General features: G+C 43.0%; 3 protein-coding genes across 8 annotated transcripts in view; 1 reads left to right on the top strand and 2 right to left on the bottom strand.

The window, feature by feature from the left end:
- raph1b (Ras association (RalGDS/AF-6) and pleckstrin homology domains 1b) overlaps positions 1-14,631 on the bottom strand; it is a 40,228-nt gene extending 25,597 nt beyond the window's left edge. For 4 of the 6 annotated variants that reach the window (XM_051428217.1, XM_051428222.1, XM_051428220.1 and 1 more), the window contains exons 1-2: positions 14,337-14,631; positions 2,082-2,164 (exon numbers count right to left, since the gene is read on the bottom strand). The gene's annotated coding sequence lies outside the window, so the exon portion shown is untranslated. Of the gene's footprint in view, positions 1-2,081; positions 2,165-2,742; positions 2,762-14,336 lie in introns of those variants that run through there. The other 2 variants (XM_051428218.1, XM_051428219.1) reach the window with 2 other exon arrangements.
- Positions 14,632-16,366: 1,735 nt separating this feature from the next.
- On the top strand, positions 16,367-20,780 carry LOC127378904 (T-cell-specific surface glycoprotein CD28). The gene is made up of 4 exons (XM_051428277.1): positions 16,367-16,692; positions 17,662-18,012; positions 18,091-18,221; positions 18,880-20,780. The coding sequence occupies exons 1-4, from the start codon at positions 16,614-16,616 to the stop codon at positions 18,991-18,993; spliced, it is 675 nt and encodes a 224-aa protein (XP_051284237.1). The 5' UTR covers positions 16,367-16,613; the 3' UTR covers positions 18,994-20,780.
- On the bottom strand, positions 19,769-25,545 carry fastkd2 (FAST kinase domains 2). The gene is made up of 11 exons (XM_051428234.1): positions 24,866-25,545; positions 24,655-24,758; positions 24,402-24,510; positions 24,000-24,123; positions 23,746-23,885; positions 23,470-23,642; positions 22,466-22,629; positions 22,119-22,352; positions 21,858-21,954; positions 20,259-20,373; positions 19,769-20,060 (listed from the first exon to the last, which is right to left on the bottom strand). The coding sequence occupies exons 1-11, from the start codon at positions 25,496-25,498 to the stop codon at positions 19,938-19,940; spliced, it is 2,016 nt and encodes a 671-aa protein (XP_051284194.1). The 5' UTR covers positions 25,499-25,545; the 3' UTR covers positions 19,769-19,937.
- Between the last annotated feature and the right edge of the window lie 186 nt (positions 25,546-25,731).

Below are 25,731 nucleotides of genomic sequence, written 5' to 3'. Positions count from 1 at the left end.
TTGGCTGCTGCTGAAAGTGTGTTTGTGTGCCTCATCAAAACAGACAGAAAAAATGTGCCAGCCTGTTTCCTGCCACACCACCTCCGCCATTCCTGCTGTGCCAATATGCAATCCTTTCAATTTTGGAACGCGCGTTAATATTTTTCCTTTAATTACCCCAAAAGGTCTTTGTGGTTGCAACCTGTATGTCTTCAAGGACAAGGACAGTCTGTTTTAAAGGATGCCCAATGCATGAATTTGCCAGTTGCCATGACGACCAAATCACAGAACAATGACATGTTAACCGCAGCCCTGCATGTGTGATGTACATATTGAATAATATTGACGGCTGAGTGTCAAAGTTAGTAAGCATCTCCACGTGTCAGCCCGCCTCCTTGAAAACACACGACACTGACACACACTGACACACCAACGCACACTAACACACACACACACACAGTCGGCCGCAAACACACAGTTAGGAACCTTTATAAACCTCTCTGACGCAGAAACATCCCTACTTCCTGGAACAGTTAAAGTCAAGGGGTGCAGACTTCCTCCTCTCAGCCTCAGGCTTCCATCACCGCTGGGGTCCCAGTTTAAATCTTGGCTTCTTTCCATGTCCTCACTGCCGGGCTTTTTTACACATCATGGGTTTGTTTTCCAAGATGAAAATAATACAGCGTCTGGGCCTTTGTCCATTTACATTTCCCACCGCCATTAGTATTTTCTAGACATTTTTCAGTTTATACTTTGTCCAGACGTTCATTTTCCAACTGGGAAGCCAACATGAATTAGAACACTGCATATATTCCCCATCACAAATGGAAAAGGCATGTCTAGATATAAATTATGAAAGGGTACAAGTGGAGTGATTAATCTATTACTCCTTGCTTTCTCAATAGAATACACACATACATCTAAGTAGACAAACAAAACTACCATACCAATAACAAAATCAACAAAACAACCCACCCAGGCAACATCCTCTGGTCCTGATTGGTTCTCCACCACTGCAACCAGACCGCCTCCAGAACATTTGAATTACCTAGTTTTCCTAAACAATCACGAACGAAATATCACGGAAAACAGCAGCCAGTAAGCCATTTTATTTGTTGTGTTGTTTGAGTTTTGTTTCTGTTTATAAGGCTGCAATTTTACCTTCTGCATCTTGTGTTCTCTGTTGTTCTCCCCCCGGGACAGTTATGTAACTCCCTATGGCCATTATTATGCACCCTTTTTTCATTTTTCTCATTTGTGAGAATAAAATTCTCAGTATCAAATCTGACACCAAGTGCGTTTGTTGACAAAGGACTAACCGTCAATGGGGGGAAAAAATCTGGTTGTGATAGGTGATCATGTCTGCATTTTCTATAAATCTCAAGCCTCATCCAAGACGGCGCTCTAAAAATAGATTTCTTTGCCGTGCGAGTAATCGATCTGAAAAGAAGTGCATTATGCAATTACTTCATCTCTCACACAAACAGTGGAAACAGTGGGACTCTTGACTGCAAATTCAACACAGATCTGTGATGGTGAGAAGAATAAAGGCTCACTGTAAGGAGCGGCTCTTTGCTACAGACCGCAGCCACAGTTTGCCCTCACATGGTTCTACTTTAGTCAGGAATTATCTCCTTCGCAGAGGAAGACTCTCCCCTGACGAGATCCTCGGAGGCTTGACTCCCCTTTCATTTGGCTTTGATTTACAAGGCCTACTGACGGAGACTGTGGGGGCCGGAGCCATCTTTTTACTACAAATACCAAACACATGGATCCACACTGTCAACTGGGGATTCCACTTTCTGAAAAATGTACAGTGACGTGACAGATGATAGCTGGTTTAAGCACATGATGCCCCAGACATGCATGTCAGAGGCGCTGCAATAAAACCGGCATTTGAGACCACCCTAAATAGAACTTCTCTGGCAGCTTGCTGCTGTAGTTAATAATAATCTTTGTGACATTTGTTCAAGGAAGCCAGAGTTTTGCTAATCTTACTGGCAGCAATGTCAACACTGGTTTTACTTTTTCCTCTGCTCATAATTCATCACCCACAGAAAGTAGCAATGTCACCATTAACTCACTCTTACAGGAACTCTTACCTCTGAAGTGGCTTTCCCTTCTTCCTACTGAGGTTAAAGGTCAGATGAAACCACCACTCCACTCTGTGACCGGCTTTTATCCCCTGCAAATGAAAAAAAAAAAGGGAGAATAAAATGATTCAGTGTCTATATTTGTGGCTATAGTAGCAGAACACAATCCCCATTTTGGTCACATCATCCAAGGCCATTAGTCAGTGAAATACCAAACTTATGGATCGCACGCGCTCGTTTTCACTGCACTGCAGGAGAACTCGGAGACTTGGCAGCCTGCAGGGAAGGGGAGAAGACTGATTTCACTGTCGCAAGAATGCAGAGGATTAACTATGGAGGGTGCTTGAGCGAGAGACTTAACTAAGCGCAGGCAAAAATGACACGTACAGCCAGAGAGACACTTATCGCAAAGCTCTGAAAGCAATCAAGCGCAGTTTCTCCCTTCATTATAAACTCTCTTCATCATTACAGCCAGATTAAGAATGTGACATTTGAGCTGCAGAGGCCTTCTTCATTTGACTACAAAGGCTTTCAGACCCACACATGCAAACACTGACACGCACACATGCAGCTAACTTAATAAGCATGGTAACCAGCACAGGCTAATAATTTCACAACATGAGTCAGAGTAGAAACTCAAACCTTGTCAAAACTCTTCACTGTGACTCACCAGGTCTCAACAATGCTGACCAGCATTAAACGTTTCAGCGAACGAATCATCAACTCATCCACAACAGTGCTGACTCATGCCAGCCGAACCTTGTTTTATCTAAAACAATCTGGATGCTGAATCATAGTCAGGTAATATAAAATTTAATTACGGCATCCGGCTAGGTGTAGGTTACGACATGCTGAGCTGGCTAGGAAATATCAATGCCATGATTTGGTCACAGTGTGTACTGACTGTGTGTGTACTGACTGTGTGTGTGTGTGTGTGTGTGTGTGTGTGTGTGTGTGTGTGTATGAGTGAGAGAGAGAGAGAGAGAGAGGGGTGGGCCGCTGATATTGTGGCTAACTACTAGGAAGCTATTCCCGCTGGCCTCAGCTGTTGCTTCGTTTTTCTACACACCAACTGTTGTTCAGCCACAGCATGTGGCCCCTCTCCTGTGTGTGTCTGTTTTCACAGGAAACAGTCTTCTTGTAACATGGAGACTCTGTCAGGAAGAGTCTGACTTTGTATGGGATCCATATATGTGCGTGTCAAAAACACACAATTGCCTGCTCCGATTACAGGTTCCTCCACTCCTCCCCCATCTCTCTGGCCTAATTTGCACACAGTTAACGTGTGATATCACTCCGTCAACACAAGGCCATTGAACAGGTGTGGCAGTGACACATGGATCTGTGCAGCTGCAGTGAACACAGTTGCTCCAGTCACAACAGCGCCAGGGCTGGCGGGCAGCTGCTCCAATGCTAAAAACAAAGGCAGGGCCTGCGGCACATGCATAGACAAACATGACCAACTTATGATTAAACAGCAGCAACAAGATAAAAGAAACACATGTACAGCCTCATCTTAAGTTAGCTAATGGTAGCAAAACACTAGCTAACATTTTTCTAACTTGAGATGAGATTGTAAGTCAATTATCCTTTAACCATCTTCAAATTTCGATTGCCTTTTCAACCTTGATTAGCCTAGCACGTAGCATATATCTAAGTACAGGAGAGAGTTGGACTGAGGCTTGCTCAACTGTTATTGGAGCAGAGAGCAAAAAGGGACGGGACTTAGGAAGGGTCAATTCCAGACAGACATTCTCCTCCTCACTTTCCTCTCTAAACTCTGTAATAGAAATGGAAAAAGTATGCACAGTCAAAATGTTGTCATAGTTGGCATATTTGTGAGTCTGCAGCAATATTACAGTGGTGGCACACAACTTCCACGAGTATGAGAAGTATAAACTCTCAGGTACACACACAGCAGATCTGTTTATGGAGCTACTTAGAGCAGCATGTCCTGGAAACAATATCTTTTCCTATGACTGAATGAGGTGACTTGGGCACTATGAAAACACACAACTGCCCACAAAGGTGCCCTGTGTATCACCGCCCTTACAAACAGTTTCAACAGACTTTTTATGTGGCCTAGATTGGTGCCCCACTTCAACAACAGACCATGGGGGAAACACAGAGTCCAATGTAGTGGACACAGGTGTGTCCTTGTCCACCCACACTTCCCCTACATTAACAGTAATCCTTCGGGGCAGCTCATTTCCTGTCGGGGCAGGAAGTGGGAAGGAGGGCAGGGCACCGAGTGTGCAGGGGCGGTGATGATGTCACAGCAGGAAAAGAAAGACAGGATTGTTGCAGGGGAAGCACAGCAAATGAGTAAGCAGGCATCGGGCAGAGCTAAGGGCACGGTATATTTGTACACTGAGTGCATGTACTGTACGTCTGTCAAATCCCCGATATGTGACTTCTACTAATCATACTGTGACAAGTATTTCCTGTGATGAGAATTTAGCGTGCTAGATTAATGAGACACATACTGTAATATGGTTTCTTTACGAGACCACATGACAGACTGGTCTCGAACTGACATTAAAGAAGGGCATAAATGACACACACGCCCCAACATAGCGTCTTTGTAGCTCAGGATGACACAACTGGGCAGATCAGTGTATGTTAGGCCCTCGAGGCTCTTGTCTCAGCTCCATGCAAAGTAAATATATAAGCCTCATACTACATTCTCCTTCAACTGATATTCAGCTATGTTTATTATTTATATACTTCCAATAAACGCCCTCAGAAAAAAAAATGTTAAGGAATATGATAATCCTACCAGAAACATCTATTGTAGAACTTCATATTTCATAACACATAAGATTACAAAATAAACTGTGAAGCGTTCTGATTTTCCAGCTTACACATAGTGATGCCAAATCTGATCTACTAGATTGGTATTATCGCTAATACAGATAATAAATGGATTGGGTGTCGGCCAAATGTCAATCTACAGCAATATAATTAACAGAAATAAAAGGAATGACAGCCAAAACAACAAATGTATGGCCCTAGTTGTAAAAAGTGGATTATTTCCAGGTTGTGGCACACCGATACATTAAGGGAAAATCTCGCTATCTTTCAATCTGGGTCTTATTCTTCTCATAGGCTATAGGTCATTTGGACTCTCTGCCTCTGTTACAGAGACTACAAAAGTTAGGCTAGCTTTCTGTGGACTCCGAGACAAGCATTGATTTAGAAAATGGTTTATGTCAGATGTGTATTTGGAAAGCTTTAGGAGGCTCATGCATGACCCGTTGACGGCCTCAAATTTTTTACAATAACACCCAGGTTGAAATTTTCCCTTTAAATACAATCTGCTCAGACTACTTGCATAGCTGCTCTTAAGGAACTGATAGTGGAAAAAAATTTTCATTTTTGATGCAGATACACATTTTAAGATGTTGTTGTATGCGGTGTAATTCCAGTGTATACACTGGGAAGGGAAAACAAACAATTCAAGACTGTGATAACAGCCATCTCATAAACATTCCTGCACCAAAAAGCAGAAACATGCCAGTGATGCAACAGAGACTGCAGATTGATGATTAAAGCTGCATTCCACTCATTCTTGTGTTGCATGACAGGATAGCATCTGGAAAAGAGATATATTGCCAAGTTGGGTTTTGTGGATCACAGCACGGTATAGATCTGGCAGTGACCTCTAATTCACAGCACAAAATAGATATACTGCCGGATTCGCCAATGATCTGTATAACAATGGATGGACCGAGGGAGAGTTATTGATCAGAAACGCCCAACAGCATCTTAATCTGGCTTAAGAACAAGATAAGGCCTTAGCATTGACCCTGAGTGTTCTTGTAAGGGCACTGAGGTAAACCATCAGCCGACTGATTGATGGTTTGCTACAAAAGCCGATCCTCGCTGGGGAAGGTGCATTAGTATTGATCAGTGCATTGCTATTAAGTGCAACTCATAGAAGAAGCAGCTTCCATTGGTGCACAGTGGACTGCCTGACCTCTTCAGTAGCTCAATAAAAAATCACTTCAAAGTTGTCAATGTTGAAGTGTGAAAGGGCCTTGGTTTTAGGTCAATCGAAGTTGGGAACAAATGAGTCCCGTATAATCATTTCACATCCATGAATTTCAGTATACCAACATGGCTGCCTTTGAAAGTGCTTTCCTGGTGAATAGAGGATTTTTCCCTTTTAAGTGACTCATCCATGACTAATATTAACACAACCACCCATGTGGGTACTTAATTTGAATCAGTGTAGTCCACGTCCACCACACATACACACACACACACAAAGTGCCTTTCGGTCACATGACAAGAGAGCCTCTGCACCGAGGCTATGCAAACAACCCTGCTCTCTCTGTGAGCTTTACCCCCGTGGTGACGGTGTTGTTGAACTGACCGGTCCGACGTCGTTTCCCTACGTTTTCTATCCCCGCTCCCAGGCGGCAAAGTCTGGTTGCAATTACAAGGAGCTGATCTCCTCTCCTCAGTGGGATTCTCCACGCTCCGCGCAGTGAGCACCCCAGCTCTGGAAAAACCACACATGGTGGGAATTATGGAATAATGCTGCGTCAGGAATGTTCCCACGATGGCCGGTGGGATCTGATGAGAGGTCCCACTGGCTGGCTAGTGGGGTTTATGGGTAATGTAACACACACAGAGTTACATGATCGAATGCCTCTTGTGTTAAGTCTACATTTGGACCTGTTCCTCTTGTGTTGGATGAAAAATAGTCCTTTGTGTCAGAGCGTGCACTGGTTTCATTTAACTGCAAAAGAAATCAGTGAGTTTGACTCTCAAAACCTCATCATTAGCACAGCTTGCTCACAGCTGATCAGCTTAAAGACAGAAATCTCACCTCTCAATTACACTGCTTCCTTCCAATAATCTCCCATCGGGGATCATCAACAGCGGCGAGGGGCGACGGGGTCAAGCTGACCGACCACAAATGTGCCAGTGACCCTCCCCGTAGCCTCAAAGCCGGTCATGGTGCCAAACTCTGGGGTAGACCTCAATTCAGTCACTGAGAGCGGAGTCGCCTGTGTGGGCACGTGGGCCGAAATAATCAGGAATCACTAGAGAGTGAAGATCAGCGGAGCAGAGAGAGATTAGCAAGCTATTCAGCCACTAACTTAACCCAGAGACTCATTCAATAGTGGCTCGGGCTCCCTCGCAGAGCTGGCAGGGTATTAGTCAATGAGATTTGGCGAGAGGCCGCCACACAAGCACACACGCAGCGCTATTTTGTGAGATTAAGCCTGCAGGTTTGAGTGACTGTCAAGGGATTCTCTCGCACAAAAAAAAAAAAATGTCAATCCACTTCTACCACAGGGAGCTCTCTCCGCGTTGTAGGTCACTGCAGTTGCTGGCTGAGACTCTAGATTCCTCCAGTGTCCTACATGAACTCTGATGTAAAAGAGAGAAAAAAAAGAAAGAAAAATGGAGCAGCCTGCCGACATCAGTCTGTACAGTAAATGCAGAGCCAAGTGTTGTGAAAAAGTGTGACTTCCAGACATTGGCTGAGGAAGACCAAGAATGACCTCAGTGTTTCCAAGCTGTCGTATTTCACATGACATAAGCTGCACCGAAGAACATTTTATTGGTTCTCATAACCCTCTCTCCTGTCCTCGCCCTCCTCTTTCCTCTCATCATTCCAAAATTTTTTTATCCTCTTCCTCACAGGTGTTCCTCCACTTCCACCCGAAATCGTTTTTGGCAGCCAACGCGGTTGTGGAGTCACCAGTGACCACGCTTAAGTACCGCCTTAGATTTGACTTTTTGACAGACATGAGCCGGGCTAACTTTCATGATTATGGGTGAGAGTGTAGTTAAACATCTGAGGGGGGAGAAGTAGGCTGCAGTGCATATTTAATGGAAAAACAAGCCCCAGTTTCTGGTGTACTGCTAGTTTGTGGCTTGAACTGAACACAGAAACACTTGAAACAGTTGGAACATTTAAATAATGTAAGAGAGAGCCTGTTTTCGACTTCAGTATACGCATGTAGTGCAGCAGAGGCCCTGTGACTCGCTAAAATTAAAGAAGAGGATGACAACTTCGATCCAGTGCGAGCGCAAGTCTGGAATCTCTTTTCTGTGCGTGGCAAGAGATTTGTTTGTTTCAGCAATTCAGTCATACACCACTGCTTTTGTAACCGCACACACAAACATGACACCCCCAACACAATATGATGCTAACCTCCTCAAAGAGACACTGTAATCACTGTGCATCCTTGACTTTCTCTGACAGTCATATAATGCCACTATTGTTAGTTTATTCTAAGTGGTATATAAAGCTGGATCCTCAGTGGATTTCACTGGAATGCAACAAGGAGGTCGATGGTTAGAAAGCATAAACTCATCCAAACTGGGGTCATCTAAACATTTCGGGCCAAGAGGCAGGCATTTCGCGGTGGGCTGAGGGAAAACAGTGTGCGTGCGTCTCTCTCTCTCTCTCGTACTCTTTGTATTTGAGTGCTACCAGAGACTGCAAAAAAGAAAGGCAAACAAACACCATCAACCCCGTGCACGCGTAAACACACTGACACGCATAACTGCTGTTATGGTTTCATGAGAAAGAGCTGAACTCTGATCAGAGCTGAAAAGGAGACAGGAAGTGGCAGTGCTGATGTTTACGCCAGGCCATGATGCATCGCATGATCTGGCCATTTAATTTAATTAAGGATGCAAAATAGCGCACATGAAAGCAATACGGAGAGTGGGAAATAAATCCACTCTTCCCCTTCCATATCTACGTCTTGCACAAGGCAGATCATACATCACCCAGTCAATAGTGCATATTTTTTATACAGCAGAAGCCAGAAAGCACATGTATATTTCCTCTGAGTTAGCACTTTGTTTGCTTTTAATACTACTCTCTCTGAAGCACTCCTGCCTGCCTTGAGCATGTTGTGTTCTCTCCATGTCAAAGACCCATTATCCAGGCTGTCTGTCCACACAGACAGGGCCTGTCCCATCCATCAACCCGTCCTGTGGCTGTTGCGGTGGAGCTTTAACTGGACTTTGCAGTGGATTACATGGGCAGGTGGGGTAGAGAGAGAAATACAATACCGTAAATCACCTCCTCCAGTCCTCCCTTTGCGACTGACTGATACCTGACGCGGCGGCTGGAACTCAAACTGAGAATTCCCACTGGGATGCGATTCCCTTTCCCAACCTTGGATGCTAAGATCAGTTTCAGGGTGATTACCCAACTCTGTGTAAAAAAAAAAAAAAAAAACGCAGCCAAGGGCCCCAAGGCTTTGTGGCGGTCACAGGTGTTGATCATGCCGGGTGCATGATCAACCCTGTGACACCCCCGCGATTTCCTGTCACGTGTGCTGTTAAGTTGACAAAGACTGACCCCCGACAACAGTGAATGGAAGAGACCATCTGTAATACAGTAGAGGGGGAGGGGTGGACAGGGGGGTGAGAATGAGCCACCTGGCATTGTCAAAGTCACACTGATTAATAGCTGCCTAAGCTGCTTACACAAAATGTACAGTGAAAGAAGTAGCAAACAAAAGGGACAATTAATGAATGAACAATACAACAGGCTGGATACTGGATCATAGCAGATCAGATAGGAAAAATGGGTCATGGAAGAAGTGGTGTGGAGATAAAGACTGACAGACTGAGGTGGTTATGCAGTTTAATAGGTGGATCAAAACCCTATTAATGACATCTGATGGAATGATATCTCATTAAAAACGTGCTTTTAAAAAACAACTACAGATAATGTTGATTATTGGTGTCTGTGCCAAGAGTTGCCATTCATCTCCATACAGATGCTTAACAATTATAGAGGGAGAAATCCATCTTAAAAGAAGCAGAGGTATAGAAGCAGTTTCTCTAGTAGCCTCAGTAGACCAGAATGCATTGCAGCCCCAACACAAGCCGGTACTGAGCTAGGGGTGCAACTTTTGCTTTTTCTCCTCTTGAAAACTTGAATTATAAACTACAAATTATAACCCACAGCTACATCCAACAAGTGCAAACCCGTTCTCCGATGGTTGTTGCAAGGTAACCTGGGAAATGTATGAAGGTCAACAAGGCAGCTTGAGGGACATTTAATCATAAAATAACTCCTGAAAACTGTGAATAAAAAATATCCAACCATGCAAAAGTGTCTAAAAGTGGACTCCCCCTTTAAGAGTGTAAATCCCACCTGGACTAACCCGTGCTAAAAATGCATACTGCAAAGTGCTGCAGGAGAAAACGTTCACCCAATGGCACAGATATGAAAACCAGCACGGCAAAGACATCGAATTGTAGGTCAATCTTTGCCGTTCGCATCCCTAGTTGTCTTTATATAGCGGTGCGTGTGCGCTTGAGTGCACCTGCAGAACGAGGACCCAGATCATGTAGTGCCCCTGAAAGGAGTAGAGGGTGCCCTCTTTCTGCCTACTCCAATCAGCGGTGCAGCCGGAAGGTAGAGGCTGCATTAGGCGTACATCGTCACATATCTACGCCGCCCACATTTCCTGATGGCGGGTATGTGCACTCATTAAAAACAATACAAAATCGAGGCGTAAGAGTGTAAAAGTACATGTTTTCTCAGGCTCCACAACCTGCGTGTGTGTCAAACAATTGATTTCCTGCCACAGAGGGCAATGATACAAGTCTCTCAGTCTGTATGAAAAGGCCAACAGGAAAAGCAACTCTCTATCTGGAACAGTAGCGGTTTTGCTGGCTACAGGCGGACTGCTTAGCCATTTGTCTTTGTTTCCAAATGGCAGGGGCAGCTGCCACCAAAGGTCAGCAAAATGTTACCAGAACAAGGCCCTATAGTGGCTGAGAACACGTGCCTGTGACAAGAGGGGCGACACACCCAGGTGGAATGACACATAGGCACTCTCGTTTTCAATCACACCCGTAATGCGCCGTCTTGTTTGCCATCAAGGAGCTGGGCCCTGATGCAGCTGTGGCCTTTCTCTCCCCCCCCGCCCCACCCAGTTTAGTCTCCACTCTCAACCCAAGCAAAGGTACCTTATATCAGTGGAAATATCAGGTTACACTCTCCCCTCCGGCGCTCCATCAGTTTGTGTTGAAGGCTGCGTTTGAAGTGCCATCCTCCCCTTTACCCACCTGCACCCCCGGCTGTAACACAACCTGGGTAAACTTACACCAGCCACCATCGCCACCCCCCAACCTCGTCTCTAGAGCTTTTGTGCACAAAAGTGTTATGCCCAGGGACGTGGGTGGATTGGATGGGCGGAGGTCAGACAGGGCCCTTACGACTCGCACGACAGAGCCAGTAAAGTGCTGACAGACAGACAGACAGACAGACAGACAGACAGACAGACCAGCATGCAGGACATTCTAACACACACAAATATATAAATCAAGAATAGCTTTCAAATCTCTACTTCTCTAACGCACACGGTGTTGTGGATCATTCCTCAAGCCCGAAATTTCTTTGACAACTGTTTTTCTCATCTAATCAAGTACATCCAAAGGAAATCAAGCGTACAAAAAAAGGGGGTGAAAGGGAGAAGAGGGATGGAGGGAGAAGAGAAGATGGGGGTTTTTCTTTTCCTCTTTTGGCAAAACAAGACAGAGTGGGTGGATGAGAAAACCATGTTTCTGGTTATGTATTTTGAGCTGATGTTTTCTTCCAAAATATATATCCTCTCTCTCCCTAGGTTCTCTTCTCGACAGCCTCGAGAAAGAAAGCTGACGGCGAAGAATTCCTCGCATGTGCTTTTTAAACTGGGGCAGTGAAATGACACGCTCGCTTCTAACATGTGTTTTACCTCTGTGGCTGGAAATTTAATCCATGACTGAGCTTTTTATGACTGAGCTGTGTACCATGCTGCCTGAATGCAGTGACTTCAGGATTGTTAACTCTACTGTGTAAATGCCTTGTATGATCCGATTACATGAGGAGCTGTATTATGGGGGCGCGTGTCCACTGTTTCTTTTTAAAGTTCTTTATGTTTTTGCACCATTGCAACAAAATCTTCTTCTACAACTACAATGGCAACACAGAAGATTTATCAAGAATCAATAAAGAATCAGACCAACAGCCCCAGAATAGGCCTCCAAAAGTTGCCTCTGACTTCAAAAACAGAGCAAATATTTTCAATCCATCCATTTTACATAACCAGATGATAATTAAGTTCTTAAGAAACACATTTCATAATGAGACACAGCAACACAATAAAAATGCCCAAAGGAACAAAAACAAAAGATCACTAGGTTTTCCAGATGTGCCTGTGGCATCACTCAGTAGACAGTGAGTGATATCTGACTCCAAACTCCTGCTATTTCCCTCCTGCAGAAAACATGACAAGCTTACAGGCATGAGGCTGAGGGGGGACGCGACCAGAAGGCCAGCAGTTATTTTCAACCCATTAACTGCACTGTAAGCGAATGGGTTGCATTGTTGCAGCACTGTCTCCATGCCCAGAATAATGTGCTTCTAGTCTAGCGCTTTGTGGATGCAAATCAAGCGTGCCTTAAGGACACAGACGGTCCATTATAATGCCACTGTGGGGAATAAAGGGCCGAGCAAAGTGGCTTCTTGGTGGCTTTTTTTGAGCAAATACAGTTTGTTTTGTGTATTCAGCCCTGAACTGAATAGATAGAGTTAAAAAAAAAAAAAAAAAAAAAGTTATCCTCGCCTGGCCTTGGTTGTGTAAATAACACCAGAGGGAATGTTTACTTGCCCCATATGGTAGCCAGCCAGACAGCGGCACGGTCGGCAGCCTCTCTGCAAATGACCTTTGAACTCCACTGTCAATGAAGGGTCATTATCTTTCAAGTGTTAATGTCTGAATGTGAGCGAAGTCTGAGGCTAAGACTTGGAGAAGATTGTTCAAGTAGTTTTGGGAACTTCTAGTTATTTCTGCCAGTAAAGCAGCAGAAAAACAGAGCTTTAAAGTCTGCTTCCGCTCCTCGTTCCTACAGCTGGATGTTTGATCTTCACTGTGCTGAACGATGTCTGTGCAGAGTTTGACACTAGAAGGATGTTTTCACATTCATCTGCTGAAAGGGGAACATTTCTCTGAGCTCATTGAAAATCAGATTTTAAGAGGCGGGGCCTATGAACATGATTTGTGACATCACTAATAATTTGTAGTTTTTGGCCATTATTCAACTTGTAGAAGTATGATGTGGATGCCTGAAGCCTCCAGCGCACATACACTGAGGATGGACTTCACAGTGAAGGAGACATTTTGCGTCAGGAAAATGAAGACATTTTGCATATTCATAGTTAATTAATTTGTAATGAGGTTTTTAATATATAAATTATACTCCTTTCCAGAAAAAAAAGACACATTATTGTTCCCAGCAGACTATTTGTATACGTCTTTACACATGTCTGGGAGGGGGCTTTAACTTTTCCACCAGGCTTCACTATGCGTGAACAAATAAAAGCTACAAACACTGCATAGGTTGTACGCTAACTAGCCAAAGTGGATGCTAGTATCAGATTGGGGATAGCCACTGGTCAAACTGGCTACATGTTAACCAATCCACTGCCGGCGGCGTCATCCAACAAAGGGAATTAAAACAGTGTCCACGAGCTGCAGTGAACGTGGTAGCTGATAACGACACGAGCCAGGTCACATTAACACACATGACGGAGGTAAATTACTGTTTCAGAGGTACTGAATGATGTATTCCCCCCCCCAAAAAAAAATAATTCACCGGCAAGATACAAACATTAACGCGACAAAACCATCGGCCATTACCAGAAGATAGCCTCCTCCCGCTGAACAGGGTGGAGACTACACATCTCCCCGCTGCTCAGTTAGGTGCAGGGGAGGAAAATTAGGTTGAAGATAACCCCTCCACCCCTCCTCCCCTCCTCAGCCAAAGGGCTCGGTTTGGGCAACATAACTAACAAATACAACACAACAATAGGCCCACGTTCAATTGCCTCTCCCATCAAAAGCTGCGGCTCTTTTCCAAGTCGGCCCAAACGCTGCACGCCCTTTCTCCCCAAGAAAGGGATTGTTCAATGGCCGCATAGGGGGGCACACAAACCCCCTCATTCAAACAGCCTGCCACAACAGACACACACACACTTCACAACAACACACTCACAGGGGTTTGTCTCTTCATAGCGACTGGTCTTTAAAGAAGTATGGTAAACAGTATAGCTACTCCTCCGTCTCCTCTCCAGAGGACACAATCTAGGATGGGCTGCCAGTGTATAAAATAAACTGACATTCATTTAGGATTTGACATATTCAGTCTCTTGGTATGGTCATTTAAAGACGAGAAAAAAGGGGTTAGAGGATTAAAACATGTCGGAATAGTGAAGAAAAATCCACTTACAGCCAAATGAGATTCACAAAGAGGGTCCTCTCTCCTCTCCTCTCCTCTGTTGTCCAATGGCAGCCAATATCCCTGCCCTCAGGGGGGGAAAACAGGGAAAACTCCTGATGTGATATGTGTAATTATGTGTTTTAAAGAGGAATGTAGCTTAAAAACTGCCCGTTGTCTTCATGTTTTCACACGCTGCCTCGTCTACATACAGAGTCCCATTCCCTTTCCCATTCTTCTCTCCCGGAGCTGCTGAGGAGACACGCTGCGCGTCTCCGTCGTTTCCTGTCCAGCCCAGATCCCAACGCTGCCTTCATGGACTGTCGGAAATATCTTATACTCGAGCTGATAGCAGAGAAGAGGAGTGACCTAGTAAATGCAGATGTGACTGGGAAAGACTCACGCTGTGGTGTTAGCCGAGTTGACCGATTGACACATTTTGGCCCATTTTTTGGTCCTATTCATTGGCGAAAACGCTAATTTTATACACACTTTCGCCTCTTCACCGTTACCACTTCAATTGGAAGCCATTCTGTGCTCCTTGTTTTCTAACATATAACAAATAATATTGTTACAGGCTTCATGGAATAATTTAAGAAGCAAAAACAAAAGCTAAATGAGCAATTTTTATTTTACATATTACAAACCCAAAAAGTCGCAGTTTTGGGGGGGGGGCAGTGAAGGCAGCATCCAACAGCTATTCCCTGTAGTAAGTAATAATAATAATATAAAACAAAAAGGTAGAAATATGTTTAAAAGAGATAGTAAGATGCACTGCAGCACTGCATGGGTTCTTGCTGATGCTCTCTTAAAGCCTCCACCACCAGACAAATGGGCCTTGTTCCAGATTAGGAGATTATTATGTGTCATCCATATGGACACATGGCATTACTAACCCACCAATCCCCCCTCATCCATTTTCTGAGTTAGAATTACAAATAACATTTTAGAAATGCTATAATCCCCACTTCACAATCCCATGAATCTGTCACCATGTGTTGCTACACAAAGTAAATATTTTCTAACCTTTTATAGTCTCTAATCCCAGTTCTAGGCCGTTAAACATGTAAATGGGAAAAGGTACTGACAGTGAAATATTGTTTAAAATATTATAAGAATGTAAGCAGATAGCTGGTTTATAGTAAAACCGTTATCAACAGGCCGATCAAAATAAAATGCTTGGTTGCCATCTAGTGGACAAGGAAAGCTATTACAAGTTCAACTCAACTGTATTTTGTGGATACAGTCAAGGGTTTTTAAATCTAATATTAAAAATCCTGTCTTACTACACCATGTAAGGGAATTCACCCTCTCTTATAGCTGATATTTCCACACATCACAAACACAATACTATTTTTCTCACTGCCATACATGTTTGTACATGTGCCCATGACTCACAAAGCACAGAGGCAGTTTCTTTTTCACATTCCACCTTAATATATTTCCAGGCTGTGTCTGTGTTTTTGTGAGGCGGTGACAATTCGGCAGCCAAACGCATTTCAGTTCAAACCTGTTTAATATGTCTCATTGTGTTCAGTAAACCTTTCCACAAGGTACACTGGGTCATTGCACTTTTGATCACTCACTCCACCTCCAACTGTGGCTGCTACATTACTCTTCTCATACTGCTTGAACACACACACACACACACACACACACACACACACACACACACACACACACACACACACACACACAGCAGAAAATACAGAGTATATTTTCTATAATCTATCTTGCTGTCCTCATTTGTACACCATGCCCAACACCTGTACTCTTTACAGACGCCTTGTGGGTATTAACAAGAAGTAACTACAGGTAACAGAGACACATATTTGTCTCCACACAATGAAACAATAAAAAAAACACTGCCTCAAATATGCAGCTTCCAGTGTTCTTTACTTGATAGGAACAGCTCTGTTTGGTCTAAATCTATGTCTTATCTTAATAAATCTTAAGGGCATCAAAGGTCACAAATTTCAGGAGCGAGCGGAAACTTGAGAAGAGGAGGAGTTTCTGCCACAGGATGTTTTCCTTCAAGAGAGAATGTGTAAGTTTAAGTTAGTGCGGCACCGTGGGAGTGCTTCAATCAGAGACAGAGCGAGACTATTATGCATTACAGTCGCATGGAACCAGGGTTGATGATATCAGAGTAACGGATCACATCTCTCTGCACCACACAGCAAACGTAGACTGTCGGATGAGGTGGATGCTTTAGGTGATGAGGGAGAGCCTCGAGGGCATCATTCTGCTGGAGGCGAGCTGACACTCTCGGCGGTACAGAAGTGGAAGATGAGTGCCTGCTGGATGCTCGTGATCCTCGTGGGCTGCAGATTACTACATACCACTCAGTCTCAGAGCACCTGCAACGGTGAGTTGTACTGCAACACATACATTCTAGCTTTCAGTACATATATGCTCACAGTGATCAGGCATTAGTTACCACTAAGAATACAAATAATCAGCTGGAAACTTTACAAGAGACCTTTTTTGTCTGTTTGTGGGTACTGTGACCTGAGATGACCCTAGTAACCATAGTTTCCTTATGCTGGCTGAATATGCCTATTTGTGGGTTGAGACACTTTAATGTGTCAAAATAAACTTTAGGGCAATTGCTGGTTACATAGAGTGCTGAAGGTGTTAATTTAACACTAATCCATACAAAAGAAATAGCACTGAATGACATAAACCACTACCTTGGGAGTGGCACACTTGAGTCAGGCAGTGGCTGAGTCAAGTGTGCCACTTACATGGCAAATGTCTTGTCTTTCATGTGAAGCGTGAGGCTAGTTGAAAAGAGGTAAATGTGCTTAGATGTGCTGTTATTGAACAAATTCCGTGTGGGGGTGGAGTTACTGTGAAATGACGAGTTTGAGTTTCATAGCCTGAATATCAACCAGGGGAATTAAATGCAAATAAATCAACGTTTGCAGGAGCTTTGCTAATGTGTTTGGTTGTAGAAAAAGACACTGGTGTCTAGGCGTGGTTTACAGCAACAGCAGACACAAAGTCCCTCTATTTCTAATCATTTCAAGATCCCCTCCAGTCAAAAATCAGTTTCTCTTCCTGCTCCTACAGTGTGATGTTTAACTGTGCAGAATGCCATATGTGCAGTTTGACACTTGAAGGATGTTTTTCACATTCATCTGCTGAAAGTGGAAAGTTTCTCTGTGCTCACTGCAAGTTTTAGGTCATATTGGCAGTATTTTTACAAAGCTTTGCAAGTTCATGACACGTAATCAGAGATGTAAGATTCTACTATTTGTGTGTAAGAGACTTCCATTATCAAAAACCAGAGTGCAATTGCACCCTGAACCCTTAACACGTTTTCTCTCTCCAGACCAGCTGCAAACCGTCTGTGAAGCTGCCGGAAATAATGTGTCTGTGCCTTGCCCAAACATGACGGGAGAAGTATTCACAACTACAGTTCTTAAGGAGGACAAAATTATCTTCGAACACACATGCCATAAGGAAGGATATTCACTAGAGTGTACGCCATCAAACACATCATCAAACCCCATCATGGTGGGCATGGAATTGCATAAACACGAAGACAATGAGACGGTCAGTTACATACTCAAGGGAGTGAATGCCAGCAGCCACGGTATCTACAGATGTGTGGGCAAAGACTTGTTCCCTCCTCCCCTGAAAGAAAAACCAAGTGACTTGAAGATCCTGTTACTTATAAAAGGTAAACATTCCTAATAGATGTGCAGTTTTTTTGGTTGCACACAGTCTAGTGGATACTTACTAAATATGTTTCTTCCAGGACACCAATGCAACCCAGGAATGTGCGATAATGCACATGAAGATCAAACTACTGTATTACCCTGGATTTTGACTTTTGCAGCTGTCAGCATCTACAGTGTAACTGTCACCATCTTTGCCATAGTCAGCTGGGTATGATGTTCCTCAAACACACGAAAAACATTTGAAACATAGACATTTTTATTTGACATCTTTGCAGGAAATGGGGCTGATCTCTCTTAAAAAGACTTCTGTACAATTTTCTGTTTTCTTTAATTAGGGCTGCACAATTTGAAAATGTGTTTTGCACCACAGAATAAAAAATAAAATTAATTAAATAGGTGACAAAACATGTTTTCTTACATTTCGAGAACAAGGTTTGGATTCATTATAGTGCTGTTTTGCCATACATTCATTTATAAAACAAATGACAGCTTCTGTGATTTGAATATTGTGATATTTCTTTAAATTGTGCAGCCCTATTTTCAACCCCCCCCAAAAAAAAAAAAATTATTCAGCTGCTTTATTTTCATATTTGTTTTTAAAAAAATAACTTAAAGGACTTAAATTCAGTTTGGAAAAAGCGTTGTATTTGTCCATATTTTTACTTTATTTTTCTTGGCCTGAAAATAGTTGGAACCGTCCTTCAAAAGTCCCACCACATGTAACCTTTAAATGATGAAATATAAGCAACACTTCATCCGGAAAAACCCCCACAAAATCCACATTTTCCTACTGTATGTGGCACATTACGAACACACATTACAGTGTCTAACAGCTGTGGTTTAACAGTTTTTCACGTGTCTTACAGATAAAGTTGAGGAGGACGGATTCCCAGAGCGACTACATGAACACCAAACCCAAAGCTTCCCGGGACCGCAAGAAGAAAAGGGGGGTTCAAAATCCTATACCAAAACACTTCTGACTGCCCGTGCATGATGTGACCATTTAGATACACACAAAGGGGAGTCCTTGTAGTAGCTTGCACTGGAGAACATTATTGTGATCGAGACTTTGTTGTCAATAGTTTTGTGTCCACACAGCAAAAGTAGCAGTTTTCTTTTACTAAAAAATAAACCGAAAAAAAAAAAAAAAAACCTCTTACCTACCTAGTCCCTCACTATTGTCTCTGTCACACTCAGTTCTGTAATTGTAATCCCCTTTCTTTGTGGTTGAAACAGAAGGAGGTGCCTGATAGGGGGGGATTTAACCACAATCAAAGCTCATGCGGATAAGAGTGACCACAATTTCGTAACAGAAAAAAAAAAACTGAACCCAGAAGCCGTTAAGTCAGCTAAACTTCAGGGGCCAAAAGTGAAAATATCAAGTGACTTGGTTTCACTCCCTTTTTTACATTTTGCACGCCGTTCTTTCTGAGAAATAGAATGTGTTCTCAGAGTTAACAATCGGCGAGGTCGATGAGAACCAGATAAACAACAGGGAGCGTCACGCTTCAAACAATAACAATCTGCACCGTTTCCTGTCTTCCTCCCTGCCTCTTCTCCTTCCTTCACGCTGTGTGCAGATGTGGCTTCTTCAAAGGGACTCTACCTTTACCTCGCGCACCTTGCAGCTTCTGAGCACACTGGTTTTATTGGTTTCATTCAGCAGCAAGGTCTTACTCATCAACTACTGACAGACAGATGATCTTTTACAGAATAGGTTGGGGGGGGTAAAATAAAGTTCATGTGTGTCACAGATGGTTTTGAGCTCAGTTTATCCAGGGACGTCATTTATTTAAATATTTTCACATATTTATTTCTTCTTAATTGTTTACAAAAAGCACAAAAAAAAAAAATCTGTGTGTTCATGACGATTGAACAGGTTGTGAACCGGGCATGGAACTTGGCATCCGTTTAACAACTGTCCTTAAGATTCCAGTTGCTCCATTTTGGGTTGTGTGTCCGGGCTTTCGTGTTCTGGAAAAATCAGTCCCCTGAGGAACTCTGTCATCTCTTCCTCTGACACGGACTGTAGCTTCTGCTCCGACACCTGGAGAAAAGGAATAGGATTATATAAACCTCGCCATCACTGCGATGCACTCAACTCTTATAGTTTGTTTGAGGGAGCATACAGGGAAATTAGTTCATTATTCATTCCAGCGGACATTTTGGACGGTAAAATGTTAACACTCTAACACTGAAAAGGGACAACTTTAGACTTTAAACTGGGATCATCTGTGAGTCTCACCAAGACAGGGTCATATCCCAGGATCTTCAGATGGCGAATCTTGACAGCCAGATGGCCACGGGGATTGGACGTACCATGGCAAAAACCAGTGTACCTCGTGCAAATTACTGCAATTCTAGGACATCAAGACAAGGGTTTCTCAGCTTTAAAAAAAAAAAAAAGGGTCAAAATTTGAATTTGCGTACAGGTATGACAGTATGAAAGTGGATGTCTGTGTGGTAGAATATCATTGGGAGGCACAAATCCTGAAAGCTGAGCAGTATACGGAGCATATTGTGGCTTTATTTTCAGTAAGACAGTGCCGTGACTGACTTCCTTTAACACACACGCAACTACAGATCTTTACTCAGTAGCGTTATTGTACTTTTATTTGAATTCATGTTTCAAATTTCCTTTTAATCCTACTTTTTTTAATGCATTTTTTAAAAATGTTGTATGTTTGTATAATTCAACATTTGCTTGAATTTGTATGGGTAAAAAGTGCACTAGCAGGTTCAATAAAATTCTACTTTAGTTAAAGCACTGAATGACTGACGTAATTTACTGCCCAGACATATTGCATAAGAATACAGTAAAACTTGATTTAAAACAGCATCTTCTGAGTTGAGATTTTGAACTGATGTACAAATAAATGATATAATTAGAGGTTAAAGTCCCAGTATTCAAAATGTGGACAGGCCAGAAGCACCACAAAACATGGAGGCAGGTTTTATAAGCAGAGCTGAACACACAAACATCAGTTAAATTGTGCTGACATGTCTTTGAGGTCTGCAGATGCTAAAGTGAAACAGACATGACTATGGCGAACATGACTATGGTAATTAACAGGTTGGGTATAAAACTGGATCGTTGCAGTGTTTTAATGAAAGTAATTAAGTCATTTTGTGATTGCTTTTGGGTAATTCTAGAAGAACGGTTAAAGGAGAATGACACAGGAGTGAAACTGAGAACTTAAATGTTTGTAAACTACTTGAAATATAGTAATTATAGTGATGAACCAGGGTAATCCTAAAGTAATCAAATACTCGTAACTATTACAGTGTTGGAGTAATCAAACAAAGTATGTTTAATTACAACTGTGAAATAATAAGTAAACTGTATTTAAGCCACTGGATATCATATATTTTAATTATTATATTTTGAAGAGTTTGTCTTTGTCTTATTGTCTATTTATATATTGTTTAGAGTAGTGGGTTACACTTTTAAAGTCTTCCTGATGCGTTTATGTTTATGATGATGATTTTTTTAACATGTCTTAAGTTGTTTACAACCAAAGCAAGTGACTGAAAGTTGGACTTCAAACCTTTAAACGAGTTTAAAATGGGATTTAACTGTGGTGTTACATACGAGTAACAAGCACTCCTGCTTTCAGAAAACTATTTTATGGCCTAAGGAGCTCCTTATGACCGTCTTAGGTACCCTCTATTGCGTAAGTATGTATGCCTTATGCAACCATGGCGTGCGTCGATGCCCGACATTGTCAGTCAGCTTTACCAAACATGACATCAGCCCTCTTAAATAAAAAAAATTTAAAAAAAGTGCAACACCTCTGCAAATTCTGGTGACGTTATTGGCTGCAAGCTGATGCCAATGCCTTACCTTTGACTGCTCTCTGCTGGAGAGCGCTCGTCTCCTGCATGACTACCTGCTTCAGTCGCAGAGGTTTGGTGTGGCAGAGGTCTGGTTATCAAACCATCTGAGAGTTGACACACACAACACAGGCACTTGTTTAACATCACACCTTTAAAATGAGTTGAAAATCTGTGTTGTAGTTACTTGGTATAAGATAAAAGAACTAAATGCAGACACAATGATCTGATATTAGCGATAACTATTAGCCTGCCTCTCTTCTGTCTTTACCTATTAAGTAAAAGTTCTCCACGAGCACCATTTCCTGCAGCGTCATGTCTGCATGCTCCAACAACAAACTCTGCAGACCCTGCAAGAGATTCAGGTTGACTGGCGAATTGTTGGGGGCGGCTCCCAGGGCAGACGGTGGAACAGTCAGGGGCTGAGGGAGCGGAGGGCGCTCAAGACGGAGGCACAAGTTCACTACCTGAAACATAAACTCCTGGTAGTGGCGGAACTTAGGCGCTGGAGAGAAACAACGGGGGTGCAGATGGATGAAGTTTACGAATCGAAGTGCAAAGGAAAAGTGGAGAATAAGAAGACACAAGGCAGAAAACGACTGGTGCACATCGTCTTACCCGTAGTCTCAAACTGCTCCAGCGTGCTGCTCTGCAGGAGTTGCTCCAGCAGCGTGGAGGGGTAGTGGCCCATTACACACAGACCGTACACAGCCTTTAACAACTCAAACCCAGACATCTTGGTAAGATAGGATTCCAGAGCCTGGGTGAGACTATCCAGGAACCTGAAACAGCAACATGAAACTCATTAAGCCTGGAAACCAAAGCTCATGAAAGTTATGCAACATCTACTGTTAGATAGGAAAATGTTTTCAGTTTTCATTTTCCAGGACCTTTCCGGGAGTTCTTCTTGACTATACAGGATAGCACTTGCTCAGAAACATCTACCGGTAGGCCTAATATTGACACATTTAGCTGTCATATCGTGCAGCTTATGCTCTCAACAGTTGAGTTTCAAACAAAACGTACACACAGGTTGAGTTGCTAAAATATTATAAAAATTTTCCAGTACAAATCAGATTATTTCCTGGATATTTTAATCAGTTTCCAGGTGTTTTCATGACTGAAAAACTCAATTTCTAAGGATATTTTTGGGGGGGCATAGGACAGCTGGAGAGTGAGATGGGATGACACACAGCTAAGGGCCACAGGTCGGATTCGAACCCATGGCTAGGGAACATCTGTTGAACTTAATGAGAAAAAAAATGATCATAAAAGGTTGTTAGCCAGTTTCTACAGTCTAAAGACAGTAAAAGCTGATTTTTATATGATATATGTGTATATATATACACACACACACACACACACACACACACACACACACACACACACACACACACACACACACACACACACACACACACACACACACACAGAGTGTGAAACAGAGCTGCTTTCTGAAACCAACAATCTGACAGGCTTGAGCCCAGTGAAAGGGTCTTAAAGTAAATTGAAAGCGAGCAACTTCTGTAAGTAATAAGTAACAGCAAGCTAAAAAACAACGGATGACATCTGTTTTTGAGATAGCTGTGAGCGAAAGTTACATTTAAAAGATGGAGACCTACTGTTGCCTTTGGTGCTGCAGGTCATAGTTAAGTGAAGAGTACACCCGGACGACAACGAGGAGAACATAACGTGTCAGACTCTCTGGACTGGCGATCACCTTCTTAGCAAACGCCTCCATTAGGGCAGCGGGACAGAAGAAGTTCCTATCGAACTCTGTCAGGAAGAGGACCAACTGAGCACAAATGGAACATGTTAGCGGCTGCTTTCTGGTAGATTCTTACTACGCTGTCTGTAGCATTAAGAATACGTAGCATTTCACAAAAGTGTTGCAGCACCTGCTTGTTGGTCCACATGTCTATCGTGAAGGCGACATGTTCCGAAACGTCGGTGAACAGATTCATGTCTCTGTAGTGCAGCTTCGTGCACGACTGCAGAACTGCCAACAACCTCCAGAAGGGAATTACGGGGATGTTTTCTACCCGAGAGGAGAGAGGTGAAAGCCGATTGGTAAAACTATAAAACAGTCTTTTATGTTTTCCAATTTTGTGATCACTCATTTAAACATTGTATCTTGTGGAAAAGGTTTTACCTCTGATCTTCGTACAGCAGATGGCCATCAGTGGTTTGGAGCAGTACTCCATTGTGGCCATAATACAGATCATGTACTGGACGTTGGGAAGGTTGAACTGGTTTGACATTGATAAAGCCTTTTTCTGGGGGAAGCAGTGTGTAGAATGAATGTCAATGTGGAATGGAAATACTGGTTAGTTTTGGTCTATAGTTCAAAAACACTACAATACTGTGAAGAGAGAGTTGATATGATATGTTTTTTTTTCTATTTTTGATAAACAATTGGAATATCATTCATCAAAATGTAAAACCACTAAATCCTGCAATAATAAGACATCATAGAGACTTTACACTGTGATGACAGGGAGGTCACGTATACGGGGGAAATGAATACCAAATCTGGTCAAAACCGTAAACCAACCCCTAGTTTTTTTTTTAGGTTGTGTGGGGCATCTTTCCCCAACATTTGCATTATGGTCTGGAGAGCCACGACACTCTTGATCCCGGGAAGACGTATTTCGACTACCAGCCTAGGACGAAGCCACAAAACACAGCAATGTCAATCATTCTGAAAAAGTTGTGGTAAATATCTATATAGTGATTAAGAAGAGTTAGTGTTTGTCTGATGAATTAATATCGCACCCATTTGCATACGGTATTTTGATAATACTTACGCCACGCCCTTCTTAAGTGCAGCAACGTTAGGGGTTTCCTCCATATCTCTCAGACAGCAGGCCAAGATGGCTAGGCTCTTCTCAGAAAAGTAATTCAATTCTGCCTGTTAGTGGACAAAAAAGCACATTACAAAAAAAAAAACCAACACGAAACAACAGAACAAAAACATTACCAGTGTGAAAACATTGCTGTCAATCTCTCACTGTCTACCTGACAGGCTTGGAGGAAAGTCTGGACGACAAGGCTATTTTGGGGGACACCCAGCTTGACCATAGCCAAGAGAGAATAAGGCTTATTGTCACTGCTCATTTCCCCCACATTCTTCCTGACTAATTGCAGCAGGCTTTCGAATGCAGGATGCTCAAACATCAGCTGCAGCTCGTAGCGCTGCTGATCAGTCGACATCTTCTTAATCGTGGACCACATGTAGGTCAGGGTTTTGCTGATCTGTTCAGCCGTGGGCACGTTCTGGATGGTGAAGTCCAACACTTCCGACGGGGAGCCAAATTGCAGCAGCTGGTCATGCAAAGGGGAGCGCTCCTGTGTCTGACGTGAAGCGGTCTCATCAGAACGGATCTCAGCAGGCAGCAAAGACTCCAAGAGCTGCTCCTTCACATCCAGGTCCTCACTGTGAATCCTTTCCTGTGAGTAAAACTTCACTGAGCTGACCTGACTCCCGGCCAGGCTTTGCCTTGTGACCACAAAGTGTGCCAGATGCTGACTATGGAAAGATGTGTCTCTGCTTGACGTTGTCGTCAGGAAGCTGCGCTGTTGCCATAGAGACCTGCGGCAGCAGAAGCGCATGCCCCGTCTCATGATCTCCTCTGCCGCCCGGAAAGACATTGTCCTCGTTTTGGAGACGCCAAAAAGAAGGAAAAACAACAGCAACAAGACGCAATGGCGTCCTTAAATACCAGCAAATAGCTGCTAACTAACAACCAATACTGAATGTATTCAGCAAACTATGGAGCTGGAATCAAAGTAATGGCAACTATTACTCAATTAGCTAACGTTAATACGTTAACTAAGTATTATAAAGACCCGACTGTTTCCATAGACATTCCTGCGTACTGTTT

This window comes from Dicentrarchus labrax, unplaced genomic scaffold (assembly GCF_905237075.1).
Source record: "Dicentrarchus labrax unplaced genomic scaffold, dlabrax2021, whole genome shotgun sequence".
In the NCBI taxonomy this organism is placed as follows: Eukaryota; Metazoa; Chordata; class Actinopteri; family Moronidae; genus Dicentrarchus; species Dicentrarchus labrax.
Note: the sequence above shows the minus strand (reverse complement) of the source record. Positions and strands in the feature narration are given on the sequence as shown.